This window comes from Nyctereutes procyonoides, unplaced genomic scaffold (assembly GCF_905146905.1).
Source record: "Nyctereutes procyonoides isolate TBG_1078 unplaced genomic scaffold, NYPRO_anot_genome, whole genome shotgun sequence".
NCBI lineage: Eukaryota > Metazoa > Chordata > Mammalia > Carnivora > Canidae > Nyctereutes > Nyctereutes procyonoides.
The window spans coordinates 64,366,425-64,393,864 of NW_026575146.1; the positions used below are offsets into that span (position 1 = coordinate 64,366,425).

At 40.0% G+C, this 27,440-nt stretch overlaps 1 protein-coding gene across 6 annotated transcripts in view; it reads right to left on the bottom strand.

Annotated features, from left to right (window-relative positions):
* ZNF169 (zinc finger protein 169) overlaps nt 1-15,196 on the bottom strand; it is a 45,562-nt gene extending 30,366 nt beyond the window's left edge. For 4 of the 6 annotated variants that reach the window (XM_055310996.1, XM_055310995.1, XM_055310994.1 and 1 more), the window contains exons 1-2: nt 15,122-15,196; nt 3,030-3,100 (exon numbers count right to left, since the gene is read on the bottom strand). In XM_055310996.1, the coding sequence (XP_055166971.1) occupies nt 3,030-3,062 (33 nt within the window). In that variant the 5' untranslated portion in view covers nt 3,063-3,100; nt 15,122-15,196. Of the gene's footprint in view, nt 1-3,029; nt 3,101-7,227; nt 7,311-8,218; nt 8,339-8,873; nt 9,207-15,121 lie in introns of those variants that run through there. The other 2 variants (XM_055310992.1, XM_055310993.1) reach the window with 2 other exon arrangements.
* Nucleotides 15,197-27,440: the final 12,244 nt, after the last annotated feature.

Below are 27,440 nucleotides of genomic sequence, written 5' to 3' on the forward strand. Positions count from 1 at the left end.
CTGCGATCAGAAGTTACTTTGTGTGATTTCAATCATTTCAAATTCAAATTCACCTACCTTGTGGCCCAATAGATGTCTATCCTGGAAAATGTTTTAGGTGCACTTGAGTGAAATATTTACTTTGCTGTTATTGGGTGGTGCTGGTGTGTGTGGTTTGCGTCTTAGTTGCAACTGATATATAGTGTAGTTCAAATTGTGTATTTCCTTTGCTCTCCCATCTGGCTGTTCTATTCATTATAGAAAGGCGGGTATTGAAGTCTACACCCATTATTGTAGAACCATTTTTTCCCTTTAATTCTGCCCATTTTTACTCCATATATGTTGAGACTATACTGCTAGGTATGTACGTATTTATAATTGTTATATCTTCTCTCCATGAACTTTTTATCAACATATGATATTCTTCTTAGTCTTTCGTGGGTTTTTTTTGTTGTTGTTGTTTTATTTTTTTTTATTTTTTTTGTTGTTGTTTTTTTAAAAGAAGATTTTATTTATTTATTCATGAGAGACACACACAGAGAAGCAGAGACATAGGCAGAGAAGAAGCAGGCTCCCTGTGGGGAGACTGATGCAGGACTTGATCCCAGGATGCTGAGATCACTCAAAGCCAAAGGCAGACACTCAACCACTGAGCCACCCAGCTGCCCCCCCTTCTTAATCTTTTGTAACTTTTCCTTTTAAATTGAAATATAATTGACACACAATATCCTCTTAGTTTCAATTGTACTTCATAGTGATTTAATATTTTTATACATTACAAATATATCCCCACAATATCTAGTTACCATCTGTCACCAAAGATACTATAGTATTATGACTATATTTCCCCTGCTATACAATGCATCCCCATGACTTATTTTATAACTAGAAATTTGTACCTCTTAATCCCCTTCACCTATTTGCCCACTCCTCAACCCCTCCCCACTTGGATAACAGGATGATAAGATTCAGGGTGTGCTAAGGATCCCACAGGAAGTGGCACAGTAGGGACAGAAAAATTGAGCCAGTGACACATTCATTCCATTTTGGCCAAGAATGCTTCTCTATTAACATCATAAATGGTAAAGTAAAACATACAAAAGTTTTCTCTTACTTTAAGTAACACGCTGAATTAAATACACTACATAAATATTTTCCCTCAAAGGTATAAAATATTTGACAACTGAGGGACACACAGCTCTCAATGATTCTGATAACCAATTTTAATTTGTACAGTAACATACAAATATCCACCATACGAACCCATGACTAAGATCAAGTTCAAATCTTCTTGCAAAAAAATTCTGTATTTGATATGACAGGCAATGAAAAACTGAATCCAACTGACACTATTTCTGTGTAACTGATATAATCAACACAAGATAGCCCACCTGCTCTCTATTTAGGTGATTAGTAAATGTTAATTTTATCCAATTATGTCAAGTTCACCTGTTGCCTAATCTTACAGGTTAGAAAAATCTTTCCTTTAGGACATATATTCACTCAGTTACAGATGATCTGTAACACGGGGCTACAGGGGTGCTGATCCACCATACAGTCACAAATCTGCCTATAATTTTTGACTCCCCAAAAACTTAACCAATAGCCTATGATTAACCAGAAGCCTCACTGATACAATGAATAAACATATATTTTATGTTATGTGTATTATATACTGTATTTTTACAATAAACTAGAGAAAAAAGTATTATTAAGAAATTCATAAGAGAAAATACACTTAAAGTGCTGTCCTGTATGTACTGAAAAAAATCCACATATAAATGGACCCACACAGTTCAAACCCGTATTGTTCAAGGATCAACTATACTATTTATTTCCTAATCCTTGATTTTGACATGGCAAAATCCTCAAAATCCTTCAAAATCCAGCTTGCTCCAAGTTCAGGCCCACAATCCTCAGCCTAGCTTTCCAGATTCTGGCGATTTGGCTGTCCAGGCTCAGAGCAGGTGAAGGCAAAGCGTTCAAGGGACAGGGAAGGAATGAGTGAAGCAGTCTCCTTAGCCTTGGGGTCTGGGACTGAAAGTGAGTACAACCACACTGTGGAGACACTGGCTTCAGCTATTTGTCATCTGCCAAGAGAGTGGACTCTGGAGAGTGGTGAATGAACGACCTATTCTCAGAGAAGTTGGCAATCTACACTTTCAGACATAATCTTCCAATTTTTAAGTGTGGAAAACTCATTTAATATAAATTACAGGGGGCGCCTCGGTTGCTCAGTCACTTAAGTGTCCACCTTTGGCTTAGATCAAGATCTCAGGTCCTGGGATTGAGCCCCGCATTGGGCTCCCTGCTCAAGGGGGAGTTTGCTTCTTCCTTTCCCTCTGTGTTCTCTCTTGTTCTCTCTCTCTCTCTCGAGTAAAATAAAATCTTAAAAAAATACACACACACACACACACACAATTTATGTATATGTATATGTATATATATATATATATATATATATATATATATATATATATATATATATATATATAAATAAAACGCAAGACTGGCCAAACTAAATGTATCCTGAGTCACAAGCAGACAGACAACAGGTCAGCACCCTCACCACCTCACAGAAAACTAATGTGACTAAAGGCCACTGGCTGCTCAAAGCTTTCTAAATGAAGAGGGACGGCCTGCCAGTCACCCGGTTTCTGAGACACAGTAGACTTCCTGTCATACTCCCACTGGAAGTTCTTCAACCTCCCAAGTCCATCAGGGGCAGCTTAGACAGCTCGGAAGAGAGCTGTCTCCTAACAGTCTTCCTTCACTTTTTTAGGCCTTGGGAATCACTGGGCATGTAAGCATGTATGACCATGCTTACGTGCCCAGTAAGTATCTGTATCTTAACTGTGATTACGGTTTGCTACTCGGTGAATGCCTGAGTCATGAATAGGGCAGAGGAGTCTAAGAAAAGGTTCCAGGCAAGATGGGCCACACCCCCAAAATCACGGCTAGATAGGACCTAACACCATCAGGACAGCCCCAGGACCGAGAAAGGCAATCAGTCCATCCTGCAAGAACTAAGAAAAAATTTCAGGACTCACCTCATCCCTGGTTGTCAGGAGCCCTGGGGCCATATTCCTGGTCAGCTGAGCGCTGTTCCTAGATGGCAGAGCTGAGGAAAAGAACAGAGGTGAAGGGGCGCTCTGGAGAAGTACCCTTCCACTAGCCTCCCAGCTCAGTGGTGGAGCACAGATAAGGCAGGCAGGTTGCAGGGGGCATCAGAGCTGCCCATTTGTAACCAGTGTCCTATTTTTAAAAAGGGCCCCCAGAGTCAGATCAGCAGTAAACTCAGTCCCAATCTCAAGTTAGGAATTAAAGCCCAGACCCCTGCAGGTAGATGAGACTTTTCTCACTGTGGGGACTCTATTAAGGACAGGGCCTCAGAGTAGGCACAGGAGAGCACTCATGGTGAGAGACAGTCACCCATCAGAGGGAAAAAAGAAATTCTCCACCCACATCTGCCCTAAAGCCAAAGGGCAAGTCGCAGGAAACCCAACCAGAAAGAGTGCTACAGGTCTCCAAAGAATGCAGATTGGGGGGAAGGGGGGCGGCGGCCAGGACAGGGACATGAAGAAGGGTTGGTGCCAGCATCTGGCTGCCCCTCCACCCCCATTTATATATCCAAGATTGAGTTCCCAGGATTTTAAATGTGATTTGAAATTTAAGAAATTTAAGAAGTCAGCACATGGCCCAGGGCTTCAACAAGCCAGTGTCATGAAGAAATTATTAAGAGGAGAGACTTTCCTGAATGCAGAGATTAGATAACCATTCTTCGGTTATGATTATTTGCTTTGGCCAGGTCCTAGTTTGCACAAATGAACTAGAAAGCATTTGGGGGGTTACATAGGATAGTTCAGGATGAACCGGGTATTAGAGAACCACTGTGAACACTGGGAGCTGTGATCATGATACTCTGCACATGGGAAAAACAAGCTGTTACTAAGAAATGGTGCTGAAATACTGAGGGGCGAATTGACATACGTGTAATCTTTTTAAAATGTGAAGCTTTCAACAAGTTAATAACATGAAAAGAGAGAACTCTGATGGAATAAAAGGGGACTTTAGAGACCCAGCAACCAAATGCAACATGTAGAGACCATGTTAGCAGTTTTGAGCAATCCAGGAAATATGAACACTGGCTAGATGTTAGAGAACAGTAAAGAAGTGATACTAATTTTGTCAGGCTCAAGTTAAGAACAGGCTGTGCTGACAGCCTCTGCAGATAACTGTGGTTGTGTTTAAAGAAAGTGTGGAAAAGCCACCACTCATACCCTGCTGAGTGCTGAGAAAGTAGCTGCTGTCCCTGAAGGTCAAGAACAAAGCAAGGATGTTCCCTCTCGCCTCTCCTATGAGCATCACACTGCAAGTACGAGTCAATATAAAATAAGAAAAGATTCACAGATGGGAAAGAAGAAACACAATAATATCTTTGTCTGCAGATGATTTGATTGACTATTTAGAAAATACCAAAGAATTAACAAGAAATTTCTGGCACTACTAACAAGTGAGTGTAGCAAGGCTTCAGGATACAAGGTTATTATACAAAAATTGATTGCTTTCCTACATTCCAGCCAAGAAAAAACGGGATTTTAAATTCAAAACACTATAACATTTATATTAGCACCCAGAAAATAAAATACTTAGATCTAAAACAAATTTGTATAAAATCTCTATGAGGAAAACCACAAAATTTCTGAAAGAAATCAAAGAATACCTAAATAAATGGAGAGATGGTCCATGTTATGGATAGGGAGATAGGATGTTGTTGACAGGCCAACTTGCTCCATATATCCAGTGCAATCTCCATCAGAATCCTAGCAAATTATCTTGAGGTATCAACAAACCCGTTCTAAAGTTTATATGAGAAGCCGAAGACCCCAAAGAGCCAACACAATACTGAAGAACAAAGTCCGGAGCCTAACGTGACCAGATTCCACAACTAACTATAAAGCTGCAGTGATGAAAAAGAGCACAGTGTTGGCAAAAGGGAAATGTAATAGTCAAGAGTTCTGGGGAAGATGGAGGAATAGGAGGGTCCTAAGCTCCATTCGTACCACAGACACAACTAGATAACACCTACATCAGTGCAAATAACCCAGAAAAGGATCCAAGGACCGGCAGAACAAATACATGTAGAGAACGGGCCACATCCAACAGCGTAGGAAGGCTGGAGGCACAGTCAGGCACTAAATAGACCGGCGGGACGGTCTGTGGGAGGGAGGGACACATATACACAGGAGAGGAAAACAGAGCCCCACACTCTGCACCCCAAGCACGGGGGACCCTCTGGGGAAAACCAGTCCCAGTAACATTGGGCTTTGAAAGCCAGAGGAGCCTAATTTCTCAAGTTCTTACAATCAACCTGTGGAGCTTAATACCTGGAACTTTAAAAACTGTGGGCTCAGCTCTGGAAGAGCCGAGGGTGATAGGAAACTGAGTCCCTGTCCTTAAAGAGATAGCACAACAAATGGCCCTTTGGAGATACAGCATGGAAACACCTTTATGAGAAATGCCTGAGATAAGGGAGGGACATCTGTTTACTAATCTCATGCAGGTGCTGGAGGGGCAGGGATCTCTGGGGGCTTCTCCAGGAAAAAGGAGCTTGCTAGAACCATTTCTTTCCTCACCCCCCAGCCTAGGCACATGAGCATCTGCAGGAACCAGCACAGCATGAACACGAGCCACCTAATGTGCTAAAAGCACCATCCCACCGTGTTCTCCTGCAGACCTGTCCACCCCTGCCCCCAGGCCGTGCCTTGCTGCAGCTCTCCCAGAACCGCCCCACACAACCCCTGCTAACAGTCCATGCCTGACCCTGTACTCTTCTGAGGATCCATCCCCTCCAACCCAATTGACCTCAGGCCCAGGGGATGCTGGTCCCTCCTGCTGGCCCTGTGCACCATGCTCCCCGCAGTGAGGCAGCAGTCTTCTAAAGCAGCTCCAGGTCCCTTCCCTCAATGGACCTGCACAATCCTTGCTGAGACCTTAGGGCCTATATCCACATTCCCCTGCGAATTTGTCCCCTCCAATACACTCTTGGCAGAGCCCATCCAAACTGGTGCCACAAGCCCGGCACTGGGCAAGCTTCCCCTCCACAGTGACTCCTGCCCCAGAGAGAAAGAAAGATAACCACACACACAAGTCCCACTGTGGCCCCAACAGAGGGCTGGAGTAAGACAACTGGTCACATTGCAGGGCCCATCCACCAACAAAAGCTTCTCAGGGGACAACACAGAGAGGCACCCTGCAGTTTGGTGCTACCACAGCTCTGGCACACACCTGGTCTGACTCAACTAAGCCCAAGGCAGCCCAGACTGGCTGACCAACAACACAGGGACCAAACCCTGCCTTCAACAGGCAAAGAGAGCCACCGCAGATGACTAATCTAAAGGTAAGAGCGGCTCTGCCACGGTAGCAGGGTGCATGCAACACACAGGAGAGCCCTGAAGTGCCAGGTTCTGGTAAACAGGAGACACAGCAGGACACCACTAAACCTATTCTCCATAAGGCCATGACTTTCAGGGGCCTCTGGGTGGCTCAGTCCATTAAGCGTCTGCCTTCAGCTCAGGTCATGATCTTGGGGTCCTGGAATCGAGTCCCAAAGCAGGCTCCTTGCTCAGTGGGCAGTCTGGTTCTCCTCCTCCTGGCCCTTCCCCACCATCCTGTGCTCTCTAATAAAAATTTTTTTTTTAAAAAAGGCCATGACTTTCAAGAGTAGGAGACATAGCTGACTTTCCTAACACACAAAAATAGACAGTTAGACAAAATGAGAGAAATATGTCCCACATGAAAGAGCAGAACAAAATCACAGCAAAAGAGCTAAATGAAATGGCGATAATATGCCTGGTAGAGAATTTAAAACAATGGTCATAAGGATACTCACTGGACTTGAGAAAAGAGTAGAGGACCTCAATGAGACCCCCTGACAAAGAGATAAAAAACATAAAAGAGAACTAATCATAGATGAAAAACTTAATAACTGAAATAAAAAATACATCAGAGGGAATAAACAGTAGACTAGAGGAAGCAAAAGAATGGATCAGTGACCTGGAGGACAGAAATGGAAAGTAATCAAGCTGAACAAGAAAGAGAAAAAACAATAACAAAAAATGAAAACAGACTTAGGAAACAAAGAGACACTATCAAGAGTAGTAACATTTGTATTATAGGGATCCCAGAAGGAGAGAGAGAATAGGAGGCAGAAAATTTATTTGAAGAAAAAAGTGGCTGAGAACTTACTGTATCTAGGGGAGGAAAGAGAAATCCAGATGCAGGAGGCATAGTCTCCCACAAAATAAACCCAAGGAGGTCCACACCAAGACCTATAGTAATTAAAATGGCAAAAGGCAGTGAGAGAAATTTAAAAGCATCAAGAGAAAAGAAAACAGTTACAAATAAGGAAACCCCATAAGGCCATCAGCTGATTTTTCAGCAGAAACTCTGCAGGCCAGAGAATGTGGCATAAAATATTCAAAGTGCTAAAAGGAAAAAATCTGCAACAGAGAATACTCTGTCTGGGAAGGCTATCATTCAGAATAGAAAGACCAATAAAGAGTTTAACAGACAAATAAGTTACAGAGAATTCATGACCACTAAACAGCCCTCCAAGAAACATTAAACGGGACTTTATCAGTGGAAACAAAAGACCATAAGAAGGAGTAAAAAAAGTAGGAGGCACAAAAGCAGTAAAACTAGGTATATTTATAAAAATCAGTCAAGGGAGGAGCTCCTGGGTGGCTCAGTCAGTTGAGTGTCCAACTGTTGATTTCAGCTCAGGTCCTGATCTCAGGGTCAAGACATCAGGCCCCATGTGAGACTCTGCACATAGTACAGAGTTTGTCTGCCCCTCTCCCTCTACTTCTCTCCCAACTTGCATACTCTCACTTTCAAATAAATAAAAATATAATCTTTAAAAAACATTGGTCAAAGGATTCACAAAATAAAGGAGTGTAAAGTATTATACATATTCCTAAAACATGGTAGGGAGAGGAATAAAGAACAGGTTCAAACTTAAGCGACCATCAACTTAACATAAACTGCTATATACATGAGATCTATAAATCTAATAATAACAAATCAAAAGCCAGTAACAGATAAGCAAAAAACAAAGAGAAAGTGAAGTATGTTGCTAAAGAAAGCCAGCAAACTAAGAGACAAAAAGAAAAAAGGAACAGACAAGAACCACAAAAACAACCATGAAAGAAGTAACAAAATGGCAATAAATACATACCTGACAATGATCACCTTGAATGTAAATCGACTAATACAGCAATCAAAAGACACACGATGGCATTATGGATAAAAAAGCAAGACCCATCTACATGTTGTCCACAAGAGCTTCATTTCAGACCTAATGACACACACACAGATTGAAAGTTAAGGGATGGAGGGGCGCCTGGGTGGCTCAGTTGGTTAAGTGTTGGCCTTTGACTCAGATGATGATCTCAGGGTCCTAGGATGGAGCCCTGCCTTGGGCTCCCTATTCAGCAGAAAGCCTGCTTCTTCATCTCCCTTTGCCTGCTGTTCCCCCTGCTTATGCCTGCCTCCCTCCCTGCTTCCCTCTCCTTTTCTCTGTCAAATAAATAAAATCTTAAAAAAAAAAAGGGGGGATGGAGAAGCACTTATCACACAAATGGAAGTGATAAGAGAGCCAAGGTGGCAATATATATATAGGACAAAACAGACTATAAAACAGACAAAATCAAGATAGAAAGAAGGACACTACATAATCATAAAGGGAACAATCCAACAAAAGATGTAACAATTGTAAATATTTGTGACCCAACATGGGAAGACCCAAATACAAAAAAACAGCTACTAATAAACATAAAGGAGAAAATTAATAGTAATAAAATAATAGTAAGGGAACTTAACACCCCACTTACATTAATAGATTGTCCAAACAGAAAGTCAACAAGGAATCATTAGCTTTGACTGACATATTGGGCCAGATGGATCTAACAGAATTATCCACAACATTCCATCCTAAAACAAAATATGCATTCTTTTCAAGTGCATATGGAACAGTCTCCAGAAGAGATCACATGTTAGGAAACAAAACAAGTCTCAAATTCAATAAGATCAAAATCATACCATGCATCTTTTCTGACCACACACTAAGAAAACAGAAATCAATCACAAGAAAAAAATCTGGAAAGAGCACAAATACATGGAAGTTAAATAACATGCTACTAATGAATGGGTGAACTAAGAAATCAAAGAAGAAATCAAAAAGTACATGGCGATGGGACACCTGGGTGGCTCAGCAGTTGAGTGTCTGCTTTTGGCTTAGGACATGATCCCGGAGTCCTGGGATCAAATATTGCACCGGGCTTCCTGCATGGAGGCTGCTTCTCTCTCTGCCTGTGTATCTGCCTCTCTCTCTGAGTCTCTCATGAATAAATAAATAAAATCTTTTTTTAAAAATAGGCTTTAAAAAAATTTAAGAAAAAAATAAAGTACATGGCGACAAATAAAAATGAAAACATAACAGTCCAACATCTCTGAGATGCACCAAAAGCTCTTCCAAAAGAGAAGTATATAGCAATACAGGCCTACCTCTAAGAAGCAGGAAAAATCTCAAACAACCTAACCTTACACCTAAAGAAGCTAAAAAAAAAAAAAAAAAAAAAAAAAACAAAGCCAGTAGAAGGAAAGAAATAATAAAGATTAGAGCAGAAGTAAATGGAATAGAAGTTACAAAATCCAATAGAACAGATCAATGAAACCATCTTATTCCTTTAACCAGCAGTGAAACTGAATCACTGGTAAATCTCCCAACCAACCAAAGTCCAGGACCAGACAGCTTTACAAGTGAATTCTACCAAACATTTAAAAGAGAGTAAATACTCTTCTCAAACTATTCCAAAAAATAGAAGAAGGAAGCTTCTAAATTCATTTACGAGGCCAACACTACCCTGATACCAAAAACAGATAAAGACACCACAAAAAGAAAGAAGAAAAAAAAAAAGGAAAAAAAAGAAAAAAGAAATACAGACCAGCATCTCTAATGAACACAGATGCAAAAATTCTCAAAAAATATTAGTAAACCAAACCCAACAATACATTACAAAAATCATTTACAACAATTAAGTGGGATTTATTCCTGGGCTGCAAGGGTGGTTCAGTATTCACAAACCAACCAATGTAATATATCACATCAATGAGAGAAAGCACAAAAACCATATAATCATTTCAGCAGATGCAAAAAGGAAAAAAACATTTGACAAAGAACGACATCCATTCATGATAAAAACCTTCACCAATGCAGGTTTAGAAGGAACATACATCAGCATAATAAGGCCACAGCCAACATCATACTTATGGTGAAAATCTAAAAGCTTTTCCCCTAAGATCAAAAACAAGACAAGGATATCCATTCTCACCACTTTTATTCAATATGATACTGGAAGTCCTAGCCATAGCAATCCAATTAGACAAGAAATAACAGGCATCCTAACTGGTAAAAAAGATGTAAAACTTGCACTGCTTGCAGATGACATGAAACTTATATACAGAAAACCCTAAAGACTCCACACACACACACACACACACACACACACACACAAAAACCACAAAACAAAAGCCAAACTACACACACACATACACAAACTACTAGTACTGATAAATGAGTCCAGTATGGTCACAGGAAATAAAGTAAATATACAGAAATCTGTTGCATTTCTACACACTAATAACAAAGTAGCAGAAAGAGAAAGTAAGAAAACAATCCTATTTATGATTGCCTGAAAAATAATAAAATCAGGAAAAAACTAAACCAAGGAGGTAAAAAACCTATACTCTGAAAACTATAAAACACTGATGAAAGAAATTGAAAATGACATAAATGGAAAGATATCCCATGCTCATGGATCAGAATAATTATTGTTAAAATCTCCATACTACCAAAGCAATCTACACATTAAATACAATCCCTATGAAAACATCATTAGCCTTTTTCACAGATCTAGAACAAGAAATCCTAAAATTTGTATGGAACCACAAAAAAGCTACAAATAGCTAAAGCAATCTTAGGAAAGAACAAAAATGGAGGTATCACAATTCTAGATTTCAAGATATATTACAAAGCTGTAGTAATCAAAACAGCATTGTACTGGCACAAAAAGTAGACACATACATAGGTCAGTAGAACAGAAAAGAACACCCAGAAATAAACCCATGATTAGAAGGTCAATTAATCTTCAACAAAGCAGGAAAGAATATGCAATGGGAAAAAGTCTCTTTAACAAATGGTGTTGGGAAAAGTGGGCAGCTCCATGTGGAAGAATGTAACAGGATCTCTTTCTTACATCATACACAAAAATAAACTCAAAATTGATTAAGAATCTAACTGTGGGACTTGAAACCGAAAAATCCGGTAAGAGCACATGTAGTAATTTCTCTGATATCAGCCACAGCAACGTTTTTCTAGATATATCTCTTAAGGCAAGAGAAACAAAAGCAAAAATAAACTATTAGGACTACATCAAAATAAAAAGCTTCTGCACAGCAAAGGAAACAATCAACAAACCTAAAACACATCCTGGATGGGTATATTGGCAAGTGATACAGGCAATAAAGGGTTAATATCCAAAATATATGAAGAACTTGTACAATTCAACACCAGAAAGCCCCCAAATAAACCAATTACAAATAGGCAGAACACATTTCTCCAAAGAAGACAGATGGCCAAGAGATGCATGAAAAGATGTTCAACATCATTAATCATCAGGGAAATGTAAATCAAAACCACAACAAAATACCACCTTACACCTGTCAGAATGGCTAAAATAAAAAATACAGGAAACAAGTGTTGAAAAGGATGTGGTGAAAAATGAACCCTCAAGCAGGGTTCCACTGTTGGTGGGAATGCAAATGGTGGAACAGTGTGGAGGTCCCTCAAAAAAAAAAAAAAATAGAACTACCACATGATGCAGTAATTTCACTACTAGGTATTTACCCAAAGAATATGAAAACATTAATTTGAACTGATACATGTACCCCTGTTTACTGCAGCATTATTTACAATAGCAGAAATATGGAAGCAAACTAATCATCCAATGATACAAGAATGGATAAAGAAGATTTGATACACACACACAGAAAAAATGGAATTATCAGATATTAAAAAAAAAAAGAATGAAATCTCATAACAACATGAATGGATCTAGAGGGTATAATGCTAAGTGAAATAAGCCAGTAAGAAAAAAACAAATACAAGATGATTTCACTCATATGTGGAATTTAGGAATTTAAGAAACAAGTGAACAAAGGGAGGAAAAAGACAAAAAAACAGACTCAACCATAGAGGACAAAGTGATGATTACTAGAGAAGAAGGGGAGGGGAAGATGGGTGAAATAGGTGAAAATGATTCATTATACACTTATCCTGATGAGCTCTAAGTAATGTATAGAATTACTGAATCACTATATTGTACATCTGAAACTAATGTAACACTGATGTTAACTGTCTTGGAATTTTAAAAAGAGAAAAACCCTCAAAATGGATTAAACACCTAAATGTCATCAGGCTCACTGTGAAGAGCCTGCTTCTCCCTCTGTCTCTGCCTCTTTCTGTTTCTTTCATGAATAAATACATAAAATCTTTAAAAATAAATAAATACCTAAATGTGAAACCTGAAATTATACAATTCCTACAAGAAAACAGAGGCAGTAATTTCTCTGACATCAGCTGTTGCAACATTTTACTAAATATGCCTCTTCAGGCAAGAAAAACAAAAGTAATGGTAAACTATTCTGACCACATCAACATAAAAAAGCTTTTGTATAGTAAAAAACGATCAGCAAAACAAAGACAACCTCTATTAAATGGGAGATGATATTTGCAAATGATATATCTAATAAGTGGTTAATAATCCAAAATACATAAGAACTTACACAACTCAACACCAAAAAAAAAAAAAAAAATTTCCAATTGGCAGAGGATCTGAATAGATGTTTTTCCAAAAACAGCATCCAGAGGGCCAACAGACACTTGAAAAGATGCTCAACATCACTCAAGGAAATGCAAATCAAAGCTACAATGAGATACCACCTCACACCTGTCAGAATGGCTAGTATTAAAAAGACTTGTCTACGTGAAAAAAAGAACTTCCTAGTGGGGATCCCTGGGTGGCGCAGCGGTTTGGCACCTGCCTTTGGTCCAGGGCATGATCCTGGAGACCCGAGATGGAGTCCAACTTCGGGCTCCCTACATGGAGCCTGCTTCTCCCCCTGCCTATGTCTCTGCCTCCCTCTCTCTCTCTCTGTGACTATCATAAATAAATAAAAAAAATAAAAATAAAAGAACTTCCTAGAGAACTTAAAAATAGAACTACCATATGATCCAGTAATTTCACTACTGGGTATTTACCCAAAGAAAATGAAAATGCTAATTCAAAAAGATACACGCACTCCTGTTTATTACAGCATTATCTACAGCAGCCAAGATATGGAAGCAACCTGAGGGTCCACTGATAGACGAACGGATGTACAAACAAAACAAATGAACAAACATAAAACAGACTCAAAGATACAGAGAACAAAATGGTGGGGGTGGGGGTATGGGCAAAATAGATAAAGGGGATTAAGAGGTGCAAACTTCCAGTTATAAAATAAGTCACAGAGATGAAAAGTACAGCATACGGAATATAGCCAATAATACTGCAGTAACATTGTATAGTGACAGTAACTATACTTATCATGGTAAGCATCTGGTCATGTAGAAAATTGCTGAGTCAATATGCTGTACACAAATATAACATTCTATGTTTATTATACTTTAATACAAATTTTAATAAACATTTTTAAAAATTCCTTATTCATAAGAGATGCATACTGAAGTATTCACAGGTAAAATGATGTGCGGGATTTGCTGCAAAATACTTGAGCAGAGAAAACCAAAAGGGGAAAAAAAAGAGAACGTTGACAAATGCTGAAGCTGAGTGAGGGGTAGAGACACGATCTTTCAATATTCTTGCTACTTTGGGCTGTGTTTGTAAAATTTTCACAATAAATTTTAAATGTAATAACCCCATCTCCCTCCACATCCCCCAAAAGCAGCCCGGGGCCTGATCCTGGGGACGGGGGATGGAGTCCCACGTCGGGCTCCCTGCATGGAGCCTGCTTCTCCCTCTGCCTTTCTCTGTGTCGCTCATGAATAAATAAATTAAATCTTCAAAAAAAAAAAAAAAGATAAGGGAGCATCTTCTTAAAAAAATGAATAAATAAAGGGCGGGATATGCAGACTGCAAACACTGGACGGCCTGGTTCGTGTTAGTAACATTAGGGGAGGCGACCAAGGATCAGGAGAAAATCAATGTTTAAATCAGCATTCAATGTATGAGATAATCTTTTAAAATAGAGCATAGATAATCTTTTAAAATAGATAATCTTTTAAATTCTTTTTATCAACTCTGGAGGTGAACCGCTAGCCCCAAGGTAGAGCCCATGCAGTCCTTACCGCACCATTTACCACCGCTCTCCGCGATGCATTCTACCACCCAAGACCCAGGACGGCCGAGGAAATCCCAACACGGCCAACACAAGAGCACTGATCCCGCATCGGTGCTGCCCTCGCTGCCCAAGCCCTGCGAATACGGCGGAGGGCACCTACGAGACGCTGGAGAGCTCGCGAATGAAGCCGGCCTACCCTGCGGCTCCGCGCCCACGCACAGCGGAGCCCGCCGCAGCGCGGCCGCCGGACGGGGTGCGGCCCGGAGCTCCCGCGGGACGCGCTGGGCAAGCCTGCCGCCGCCTCCCCCGCGCTCCAGGACGGCGCGCGGGCGGGCACCCTCCACGCGCCTACGCCGGCCTTTCACTTTCAAACGAAATTCAAAAATGACCTCGGTGCGAGGCCTTAGCCTCCGCTGCCCCCGCGCCGGGTGATCCCGGGGGCCGCGACGAAGGACCCCGCCGGCCCGAGGCCACACGGACCCGAGCGTCTCCAGGCTGCCCCGGGCCGACCTTCCCCCGCGCCCCCGAGCAGGTCACCCGCCCCGGGCAGCCCCCCCACCCCCGCCCGCGGGGAGGTCGCCCACCGCCCCTCCCAGGCGGACCGCGCCGACCCCGCCGAGAACCCCGAGCTCCCCAGCCTGCCCCGGGCCGCGGCCGCGGCCGCGGCCGACGAGCTCACCCTCAGGGCCCCGCCGCGCTCCCCGGGACTAGCGACGCCGGCGGCCGGGGGGCGGCGCTACCCGCAGCGCCCGGGGGCCGGGTCTTCATTACCCACAGTGCCTCAGTGCGCAGCGCGCCTGCGCCGTCGCCTCCCGACTGCACCGCGCCGCGGGCGACCCCAGGCGGTGGCTGCGGGCAGCACTCGCCTGGACCCCTCCACTCCGGGACTCGCTTAGTCTCCTAGGCTTTTGCAGACGTGGGGAAGTTATCGGGCAGGTCAAGTCAACCTGACTTTCCCCTACAAGAGAAGGGTGGTTCACGTGACTGGAAAATCTTATTGATTTATAGGGCCCTTGTATTTTTTGCTGAATAATAAAATAGTTACATGACTGTGTACGTGTCCATCCCGCAGAGATTCACCCCTGTGTTTACATTTAAATTACAGGAAAAATGAAAGCACTTCTAACAAATGCCAATGATACTGGCATTGTTCTCTTTCAAAGAAGATACTGGATCATAAAAAATAGTAATTAGAACAAAAATGAAATAAAAAGTCTAACTTTAGAAATAAAACTGCCAGGGGCGGTTAAGCATCTGCCTTCAGTTCAGGTCATGATCCTGAGGTCCTGGGATGGAGCCCCAAGTTGCGTACGGGGTCTGCCTCTCCCTCTCCCGCTGCCCCTACCCCTGGCTCCTGCGTACCCGTGCGTGCTCTCTCAAATTTAATTAATTAATTAAAATAAATGAATAAATTCATTCCTTAAAAAAAAAAAAAGAATAAAACTGCCAGAGGCATTTGGGTGTCTCGGTTAAGTAAGACTCTTGACTTCAGCTCAGATCTTGATCTTGGCTTGTGAGTTCAAGTCCCACAATGGGCTCAAGCCCATAAATAAAACTAAATAAAACTGCTATTTTGCCAGCAAAAACGGGTTCACTGAGAAATAGAGAATTGCAATCCCAGACAAGCAGGTTTTGGGAAAATCATCAAGTCCAGGAGCAAAGTAGAGGAAGTTCTTTTATGGGAGAGAGGAAGCTGGGAGGGGCTGTTGTAAAGTAAAAGTCCATTGGAGAAAATCAGGTGCCGAAAGTGTAGCGGCTTCTCATTGGCTGGGCTGTCACCTTCTCTCATTGGCTGAGCTGTGATCATCTCTTACTGGCAGAGATGCTACATGGGGCAAGGGAGGGGAGGAAAACTAACTCCTGGAGTAGTAAAGAAGTATCTCAATGTTTATCTCTTCCTATTGGATCTCCAATTGTCCATGAGAGCTAAGAACTGAGAGCTCCCCCTGCCAGCCTCTTGGCTCCATTCTTTTTTTTTTTTTTCTCTATTCTAAATGAGATTTCCTTTTATTTTCACGTTCCCCCCTCTTTTAAAGATTTTAAAGATCCATGAGAAACAGAGGCAGAGACATAGGCAGAGAGAGCCACAGGCTCCCTACTGGAAGCCAGGTGCGGGACTCGATCTCAGAACCTCAGGATCACGCCCTGAGCCACAGGGAGCTTCTCAACTCCTGAGCCACCCAGGTGCCCCACCTTTCCCTCTTTCTATCAAGATCTTTCTTCAAAAGCACTGCTGATCAAGAGTCAGGTTTTTTGTGTTTAGTGGTTTTGTCCCTTTCTGCCAGGAAAAATGTTTCCATCAGAGGGAAAATGCATAGCAGTTGAAGACCACTTAAGGCCACATTTGAGTAACAAGAAAGCTTAGGAGGGAGAACTCTCAGGTACTCTAACCTGAAGTCCATATCTTCTCAAGATCATAAGTGTTGAAGCTCACCTTGAAGGGTTGAGCCTGCATTGCTTTTTTGAGTACATCAAGTTTGTTTGTTTGTTTGTTTTAGGTTTCACAGGCAACAAGATATGAAACTTAATTATACACAACAGAAGTAAGATAACAATTCATAATGGTTCTAAACCAGGAATCTAGGTCTAAAAATAGCCAACTGATATATCTATCGGCATTTATGCCAACTTAGAGAAGAGTGGTTCTCACAAAGGCAAATGTGGGGTCATGTATACCTCCTGGAAGTTTCTGCCAGAAGCAACCACAAAAGTTGATTCATGGATAGCGCAGGAGCAAACGGAAAGAATTAACCAAGTACATTTGGGAAGATACCATGCAGATATAAATATGAAACAACAGCTGATGAACTTTTTGCAAAACCAGCACAACTCAAAGACATTCTAAAACAGTGTTGTTATCTCAAAAGAACTGTTTGGAATCAAATCTGCTATTGATGATACAGCTTATAAGCCTGCCAATTCAGAGACCATGAATTTGGATAAGAATCCAAAGTCAGTTAACAGTTCAGAAGAAAGAAGGCTTTTGTGAATTCTGAATCTTCTAACCCTTTGAAGAAAGCAAGTTAAAATTAACTTGTCCTGGGATCATAATGAGGCCGTTTTAAAAAGACACAAAGAAGAGGTTTCCCTCTTTCACAAGGACTGGATAAAGCAGAAAGGGGCATTGTCTTCCTACAAAAGAGAGAAGAAACAACAGTGAGAAGAAGGTATCCTGGCCTGGTCCAGACATCGTGGGAAATCTATGTGGTCAGGTGCCGTCTGCTTCCATTCTGGGAAATCTGTACTTTCTAGACATGTCTCCCAAGGCAAGGAAAACAAAAGCCAAAATAAACTATTGGGGTTATATCAAAATAAAAAGGTTTTGTCTAGTGATGGAAGCCATTAACAAAACAAAAAGGTAACCTACTGAATGGGAGAAGATATTTGCAAATGATATATCCAATAATGAGTTAATATCCAAAATATGTAAAAAAAATGCTTGTATGATTCAACACCAAAAAACCAAACAATCCAATTTAATAAATATTAATAAACAAATAAATGTCCTGAATAGATATTTTTCCAAAGAAATATAAATGTAGCCAAAAGACACACAAAAAGATGCTCAACATCACTAATCATAAGGGAAATGTCAGTCAAAACCATAATGAGATATCACTTCACATCTGTCAGAATGGCTGAAACCAAAATGACAAGAAATAACAAGCGTTGGCGAGGATGTGGAGAAAAAGGAGCCTTCATCCACTCTCGGTGGGAGTATAACCTGGTACAGCCACAGTGGAAAACAGTATAGAAGTTCCACAAAAAAAATAAAAATAGAAATACTATAAGATCCAATAATTCCACTATTGGGTATTTACCCAATGAAAATTAAAACACTAACTTGAAAAGATACATCCACCTCTATATTTATTGCAGCATTATCAGCAATAGCCAAGTTATGGAAGCAACCTAAGAGTCCATCAATAGACAAATGGATGAGGAAGATATGGTACATACATACATACAATGGAATATTACACAGCCAGAAATAAGATCATGCCATTCACAACTACATGGATGGATCTAAAGAGTATTATGCTAAGTGAAATAAATTAGACCGAGAAAGACAAATACCATATGATTTCATTCATATGTGGAATCTTTAAAAAAAAAAACAAATGAATAAACAAAAAGCAGGATCAGAACTATAAATACAGAGAAGAAATTGTTGGTTGCCAGAAAGGAAGAAGGTGAAGTGATGGGCAAAATGGGTGAAGGAGAGTGGGACATATAGACTTCCATTTATGGAATGAATAAATCATGGGAATAAAAGACACAGCATAAGGAATATAGTCAATAATATTGTGATAGTGATGTATGGTGACAGATGGTAGCTACACTTAAGGTGAATATAGCATAATGTATAAACTTTTCTCTCTTTTTTTGTATAAACTTTTCAAATCACTATGTTGTACACCTGAAACCAATATAACAGAGTGTGTCAGCTATCCTCAAATAAAAAAGGTAAAATAAATTACTTTTGGGTTAAGTTGGTGCACATGAGGAAGGATCATAGTCTTTTTAAAAATAAAAGCAGCTGGAGTCCCAATGTTTGTGGGGGTGAGTGGGTACCCTCAAAGTACTGAGATCCCATTTCTTAGAGGTTTTTATCTAGAGTATAAAGAAAAATCCTGAAACCACACAGTTTCAACAGGAACAGTCTGGCTCCAAAAGGAATCAGACCAAAGGCCAGCATGGTTCCAGTAAGGACAGCCCAGTTCCAAAAAGGGATCAGACTGGAGGCTAAATAGGTACAACAAAACCTTACAACTGAGCCTGAATAAAGCCCAGAGAGCTAGAGCACAGAGCAGAGCTCAAAACCCAGGAAAAAATTTAAACTCAAACTAAATGGTCAGCAGGACCCAGTGAGCCCAGTTGGCTGTGTGGGCACCAGCACCTGTTTGCTCACTAGCCTTGGAGTGATTGAGGGTCATTGCTGAATCTCACCTTTGATCAAAAGTAATGTTAAACTTAGAAATAAAACTGTCAGTTATTTTACCAGCAAAATATAGGTTTATTTGGGAATAGCAAAGGATTGCAACCCAGGACACGCAAGCTGTGGCAAACCATCAGTGAATCCAGAAATCAAAGGAGAGAAAGGTCCTTTTATAGAGGAAAGGAGAATTTGGGAGGGATTGTTGTAAACTAAAAGTCCATTGGAATAAATAGGGAGCTGGCAGTGTACTGACTTCTCATTGGCTGAGCTGTGGCAGAGAAAGAAGAAACCTTCCTTCCTCCTGCTGGATTAGTAAAGGAGTCCATTTACAAGATACATCTCTTCCTGTTGGGTCTGCCAACGACCATGAGTGGTAATGTGGGAGGGTGTGAGAGTGCTCCCTGCTGTCCTTCTGACTCTATTCTAAACCAGGTTTCCTTTTATTCAATTTTTACAAAGTAAATGTGAAAACACTTAAAGCTATAATAATTAAAATTATTTTTAAAAAGATTTTATTTATTTATTCATGAGAAACAGAGAGAGAGAGAGAGAGAGAGAGAGAGGCAGAGACACAGGCAGAGGGAGAAGCAGGCTCCCTGCAGGGAGTCCGATGTGAGACTTGATCCCAGACCCTGGGATCAAGCCCTGAGCCAAAGGCAGATGCTCAACTGCTAAGCCACCAGGCGTCCCTTTATTTTTATACAAAAATCATTGATTAGTTGTAACAGAACAGAGAGCTCAGAAATATCAAGGTGTTTATAAAGAAACACACATTCTTTTTCTAGGAGTTTGACAAATGTTTTCAAATTACTTCCTATTAACTTTGGATCAAAATGAAGTAATAGGAACCAGATTTAGCCTCCTGCCTATAATAAATTTTAAAAGGACAAAATATATGAGGAGATAGGTTTGAAGATGGTTGATATAAGACAATGAAGAGCAGTGACCTTGAGAAATGAATAAGTAATAAATCACATAAGCACTTGAACTTCCCTGGATGGAGAGAAATTTCAGGCCATAAGCCAGAGAAGGGAAACCCAAGTGGAGGCTCTCCCTCTTCAAGTATCAGCTGAGTGCTGAGCAAGTCACACTTGTGCAACACTTAGGAAAGAACCCCTGGACAGGATTAGGAGGAAATACTGTGAGCTCACATAGTCCAGGAATAGTGCCTGTTCCCCCCAGACTGAAAAACCTTCATAATTCACATGGGCATGGAGGAAAGTACTCAAAAGGATTTTGCCTCAATAGTGGGGCAAAATTAGGCTTGAATGCTTGATAGAGATAATTGTTATATTAAATTTGGGGAGAGAAAACATATGTCTCAGAAATCTTAAAAGTTGCTTTCATTTTTTTAAAAGATTTTATTTATTTGAGAGAGAGAGAGAATAAGGAAGGGGAGGGACAGAGGGAAAGAGAGAATCAGACTCCCCACTGAGCAGGGAGCCCAACATGGGGCTTGATCCCTGGACTCCAGGATCATGACCTGAACTGAAGGCAGACGCTTAAACCAACTGAGCCACCCAGGGATCCTAAAAGTCGCTTTCATTTTTGCATGAATTATGTATGCAAAATTACACATAAATAAAAATAAAATTTTAAAGAAGCCTAAATTCATGGTCTCCACAAAGTGAGCTGTACGTTTAATAAGATCCAATTAAAATAACATTTGCATACTTTTCAACCCCACAAAGTAATTCTAATATTTATCTGGATTACTATATTTACAAATACAATGGTGATAAACAATAAAGCTTAACTTCCTGTATTAGTAGCATTTCAGTATAAAACTATAATAATCAGTGTGATGATGGTGCAAATCTGCTGAACGGAACTAAAGGGAAAGTCAGTAAAGCAATTAGGAAGGGAGAAGTAGAAAGAGAGAAGAAAAGTGAGAATGATTTCAAATCGGTTTGAAATGCTTGAGAAAATAGTTGTTTGTGGGAAGTTAAGCTAGATCACAAAACAAAGGTAAAAAGAGAAATCAAAGATACTATATGATGGAGTATAAATGATTTTGAAAACTACCTTGTAGTATGGAAGGTTTTTGTATGAATTACACCAAAGTAGAGACAAGAAAAGGAGGAGGCTACAATACAGTAGCACCCGGACAAGCGTGCTCATGGGCAGAGTTCTCTCTCATTGCTCTGGGCTGAAGTCCAGCTGAAGTGACTGAGTCTGTTATGGGGAAAGAGAAGGGACATTCTGGAACTTAAGTATTGAAACCACAGAAGAAAGTTTGAAGAACTACTACAAGCCATGGGGAAAATTTACAGACTCTGTGACAATAAGGAATCCTGCAAGCAAGAGCTAGAGTATTGCATTTTGTAACTTTCATACACGGCAGAGGTTGGTGCTGTCATGGCTGCAAGATGTCATTCAGTTGATGGGAGAGCAGTTGAGTCAAAGTGTACTGTAGCAAGAGAATCTGGAAGACCTGGCACTCATGTAACTACAAGGAAGCTACTTGTGGTGGAATTAAAGAAGATATTAAGGAACACCACCTTAGAGATTATGCAATGTGTATAGAAAGGTTGATACCACTTGAGATCATTACTGGTAGGCAGTCTGGAAAGAAGAGAGGCATTGGTTTTATTACTTTTGATGATCATGACCCTGTGGATAAAATTGTACTGTGATAATACCATACCATCTGTAGTCAGAAATAAGAAAGGCTTTGTGCAGACAAGAAATGCAGGAAGTCAAAAGTTCTAGGAGTGGCAGATGAAGGTATTTTGCCTTAAAGGATTAATGCAGAAGCAGTGGATCAGGAGGTGAGTTTGGGGGAGGTTTTGATGGGCATGGAAGAAGATGTGGACTTGGGGATGGCTATAATGGGTATGGAAGAGGATTTGGAGGTGGCATTTTTGGAGGCAGCATGGTTATGAAAGAGAAAAATGAGGATATGGTGGTAGAGATATAGGCTGTGGGAACCAGGATGTGGTTTCGATGATGTAGGAAGAAATTATGCAGTGGAAATTACAATGATTTTGGTTATTATAACTAGAAGCCTTATAACTATGGTCCAAGGAAGAGTGGACATTTTGGTGATAGTAGGAACATAGGCAGGCCATATGGTGAAGAGAACTATAGTTCAGGAGGAATGGAGGAAGTGAGGATTGTGAGGGAGGAACAAATACTGAATTTCTTCCTATTTTCGATGGGTTTCACTGTATAACTTGGAGAGGACAAGAGCCCAGAGGTAGCAAAACAGCTTTGCGTTATCAAAATGACAATATTTAGAAAATTTATATCTCAGGCATGCATAAGTATGGAATGATATGGCCATACTTCCCCCAAATATACAATTATCCTGCATACAAATGAAGACACTAACACTTTTTCAAGAAGATGATGCAAAGACCTTAAATAATGTTCACTCTTCTCCTTAACTTAAATATATATGTGTGTATATATATATATATATATGCTATATCCTATAACTTAAATACTATAGTGTAAACAAAACAATATTTAAATGCTATAATGTAAAGTCAATGCAGCTTACATTACATGATAAAAGGGTAAGAGAGTGATAAAGCAAAGTATGCTGTATTATGTATATACACGCACAGAACACACACGTGTTCATGACAAAATAAGGGAGAAATATTCATGGTAATTATAGTCCTCATTTCTGTAATTGCTCACATGGTTGTAGCTGGTATTGCTAACTACCTCTGTCCACTACTGATTCCATATTCCCTTTGCCCTCAGCGAACATCTTAGCTGGTCATGGTTCTTTGCCCGGTGGGGTGATCCAAACCTTCATTCCTGAAGGGCTTGAGCCAGCAGCAGTCCTGCCTATCTTGCATTGTTGTATTTTTCCATTGACCTTAATCACAGAGCATAGCAATGCTAAGACACCCCAAGGAATCTCCTCTGTTCCAGACATACTCTTTCTTATCTCCACGGTGGAGTAGTGGTTCAGCTTCTCTAGGTCATCAAAATCAATCAGCCCAGCCAGCATAGCAATTCCTTTCTCTGCCTGTTGATTCAGAGGCATGAGGAGTCCAAAATAGCCAGATGACAGTCTTAACTCTCAGTTTGATACACTCATTGCTGTGTCTCCTAGTGGAAGCATTCCTGCCTTTGGAACTAAGACCTCTAGGCCAGCAGAGCACAAGACTATGGGTACAGGAAGCAAAACTATTGTTAGCACATTACTAGGAGTAGTTGTGAGTGGTATCACTCCCAATTCTACCCCTTGATCCCCAGACCTGTGAATCCTGGCTATGGGAGTAATAGCACCATATATTGAATACCGATTCAGAGTATATTCAGCCTTCGGAAGAATCTTGTCTCATTCCTGAAGGATATTGCCACCTGAGTAGAAATGAGGTGTGAATCACCATCCCTGCATCTTCCCAGTCCTTGATGCTAGCACTAATCTCTGCAATCCCTCCAGGAATGCAATGCTACTTTTATTTTATTATTTTTCTAAGTAGAGGTGGTTCTAGTGGCTTCTGATTTGTTTCCCACCATAGTAGCCCTTACTCCACAGGTCAGGGAATCAATGTGGGAATTCCCCAGTTGCTGAGTTTATCTATTCCAATTATGCATTCTGGAACTGGGGAAATAACCACAGGATGGTTTTGAGGACCCACTGGCCCACTGCAGGAAGGGTGTGAGCTAAAACTCCATTTATCATATAACCTCCATAAGCCCCCTATTTTGACTGGTGGACACGAGTGACATTGAGTCTCCCAGAATTGGTGTCAGCTCAGAGCCAGTGCCCAGTAGTCCTCAAAATACCTTATTATTCCCTTTTCCCCAATGCAGTCACCCTGGTAAACACTACAGGTTCCTTTGGGAAGGCTGGGAGAACAACTAACAAATTCTGGCAGTATATCCATGTCCTTCCTCAAGGGAACCCATCCTCCCCCCTTCATTCAAGGAGTTCTGGATCTGGCTCCAGTCTAGAAGTGGATTCAGGGACTGTGATTCTCTGTTTTTATGATTCATGTTCAAGTTTTGTTCACTTGATCTAGAACTTCTCTCACTTATACAGACCAACTAAGAATGGAGTAGGCTTCCAGTCTATTTCACTTCTAAAGACACCACAATCGGGGATCCCTGGGTGGCGCAGCGGTTTAGCACCTGCCTTTGGCCCAGGGCGCGATCCTGGAGACCCGGGATTGAATCCCACGTCGGGCTCCCGGTGAGTGAGTGTGTGGACGAGTGAAGGGGGCTAAGAGAACTGGGTGAAGGGGATTAAGACTACATGTATCATGATGAGCACTGACTAATGTATAGAATTATTGAATCACTATATTGTACGCCTGAAATTAATATAACACTGTATGTATGTATGCTGGAATTTTAAAAGATAAAATAAGAAGTATCCAGTGATAATATTTTATATAGCTCTGTTGTCAAATCACATAATAGACTATCAGTGTTCTCTTTATCTTACCATCTGTCATCATCATGGAAACACAAGTCAAAACCACAATGAGATGCCACCTCACACCAGCTCAATCCCACAATCCTGAGATCATGACCTGAGCTGAAACCGAGAGTCAGACGCTTAACTTGACTGAACCACCCAGGCACCCCAAAGACAAAGAATGAATCTTGAAACAGTAAAAGGGAAGCGAATCATTACATACAAGGAATACTCTGTAAGAACATTTGCAGATTTCTCATCAGAAGCTTTGGAGGCCAGAAGATAGTGGGTCAATATATTCAGAGTGCTAAAAGGAATACCTGTCAACTAAGAATCCAATGTCCATGAAAACAAGGGAGAAATCAAGACATTCCCAGATAAACAAAAAATTGAGGGAATTTATGACATTAGACCTGCCTTGCAAGAAATACTCAAGGGAGTACTGGAAGATAAACAAAAGGGTACTAGACTCACTCAAAGGCATATGGAGAAATTAGGATTTCCATAAAGGTAAGCACATATACAGTTATATAAGCTAATGTTATTGTAACAATGACTTGTAACTATATTTTTTTGTTTTCTTCATGATTTGAGATTAATGCATTTAAAGAAAAAACAATTATAAATGTAAAGCTGGTATTACTATAACCGTAATTTATAACTCCAAATCTTGTTTCTTACATAATTTAGGAGACTAATACACTTAAAGGAATTATTAGTTCAGGGTTTCAGACACACATCTTATATAAAGATGTAATTTTGTGACATCAGGATGGGGACAGAATTGTAAAAGAACAGAGTTTTTTGTCTTATTGAAGTTAAGCTGCCATAAATTCAGATTAGAATGTTTTAACTTAAGGATATTAAATGTAATCCCCATGGTAACCACAAATAAAATAGCAACAGAATATACACAAAAGGAAATTAAGAAGGAATTTAAACAGTTCACGACAATAAAAAAAATCAGCTAAACACAAAAGAAGACAGGGATGTAGGAAATGAGAAACAAGAAAACTATCTGGCATATAGAAAACAACACAATAACAGAAATAAATCCCTCCTTATCAGTAATTGTTTTAAATATGAATTGAACTCAAATCAAAAGCCAGAGATTGGCAAAATGGATAAAAACACATATACTGCCTATAAGAGACTCACTTGAGATCCAAAAGCACAAACAGGGGATCCCTGGGTGGCGCAGCGGTTTGGCGCCTGCCTTTGGCCCAGGGCGCGATCCTGGAGACCCGGGATCGAATCCCACGTCGAGTTTCCGGTGCATGGAGCCTGCTTCTCCCTCTGCCTGTGTCTCTGCCTCTCTCTCTCTCTGTGACTATCATAACTAAATAAAAAAATTAAAAAAAAATTAAAAATAAAAATAAAAAACAAAAGCACAAACAGGTTGAAAGTGAAAGGGTGGGAAAAGATATTTCATGCAAAAAATACCCAAAAGAAAGAAGTGGTTATACTGATATCAGACAAAATAGATTTTAAATTAAAAAAAAAAAAGGTTTACATTCCCACCAACAATGTAGGAGGGTTCCATTTTCTCTGCATCCTCACCAACATCTGTTGTTTCCTGAGTTATTAATTTTAGCCATTTTGACCAGTGGAGTTGATATATCATTGTGGTTTTGATTTGTATTTCCCTGATGCTGAGTGATGTTGAGCATCTTTTCATGTGTCTGTTAGCTATTTGTATGTCGTCTTGGAGAAATATCTTCTGCTTATTTCTTCATTGGATTTTGGGGTTTTGGGTATTGAGTTTGATAAGTTCTTTATATATTTTTGATACTAGCCCTTTATCTGAAATGTCATTTGCAAATATCTTCTTCCATTCCATAGGTTGACTTTTAGTTTTGTTGATTATTTACTGAGGTTCCTCAAAAAGTTAACAATAGAACTACCTTATGACACCACAATTGCACTATTTATATTTATATAAATTTATATTTATTAAATTTATATAAATTTATATTTATTAAATTTATATAAATTTATATTTATTAAATTTATATAAATTTATATTTATTAAATTTATATTTATATAAATTTATAAATATAAAAATTTATATTTATAAAGTATTTATAAATACTACAAGTATTTATCCAAAGGACACACAAATAGTGACTCAAAGGGACACCTGCGCCCCAAAGTTTATAGCAGCAATGTCCGCAATAGCCCAAAATATGGAAAGATCCCAGATGTCCAATGATGGATGAATGGATAAAGAAGATGTGGTATATATATACGTATGTATATGGTAGGTATATGGTTATATATATATATATATGGAGTGTATATATATATATATACACATAGGTAAGGTATATGGTATGATATATACATATGTATATGGTAGGTATATGGTATATACATATGTATGTGGTATATATACATGTGTATATGGTAGGTATATGGTATGATATATATATATATGGAGTATATATATATATATATAGGTAGGTATATGGTATGATATATATATATAGTATTCATCAGCCATGAAAAAGAATGAAATCTTGCCATTTACAATGATGTGGATGGAACTAGGGGATATTATGCTAAGCAAAATAAGTCAGTCAGAGGAAGACAAATACCATATGATTTTACTCATACATGGAATTTAAGAAACAAGACAAATAAACATAAGGGAAGGAAAGGAAAAAATAAAG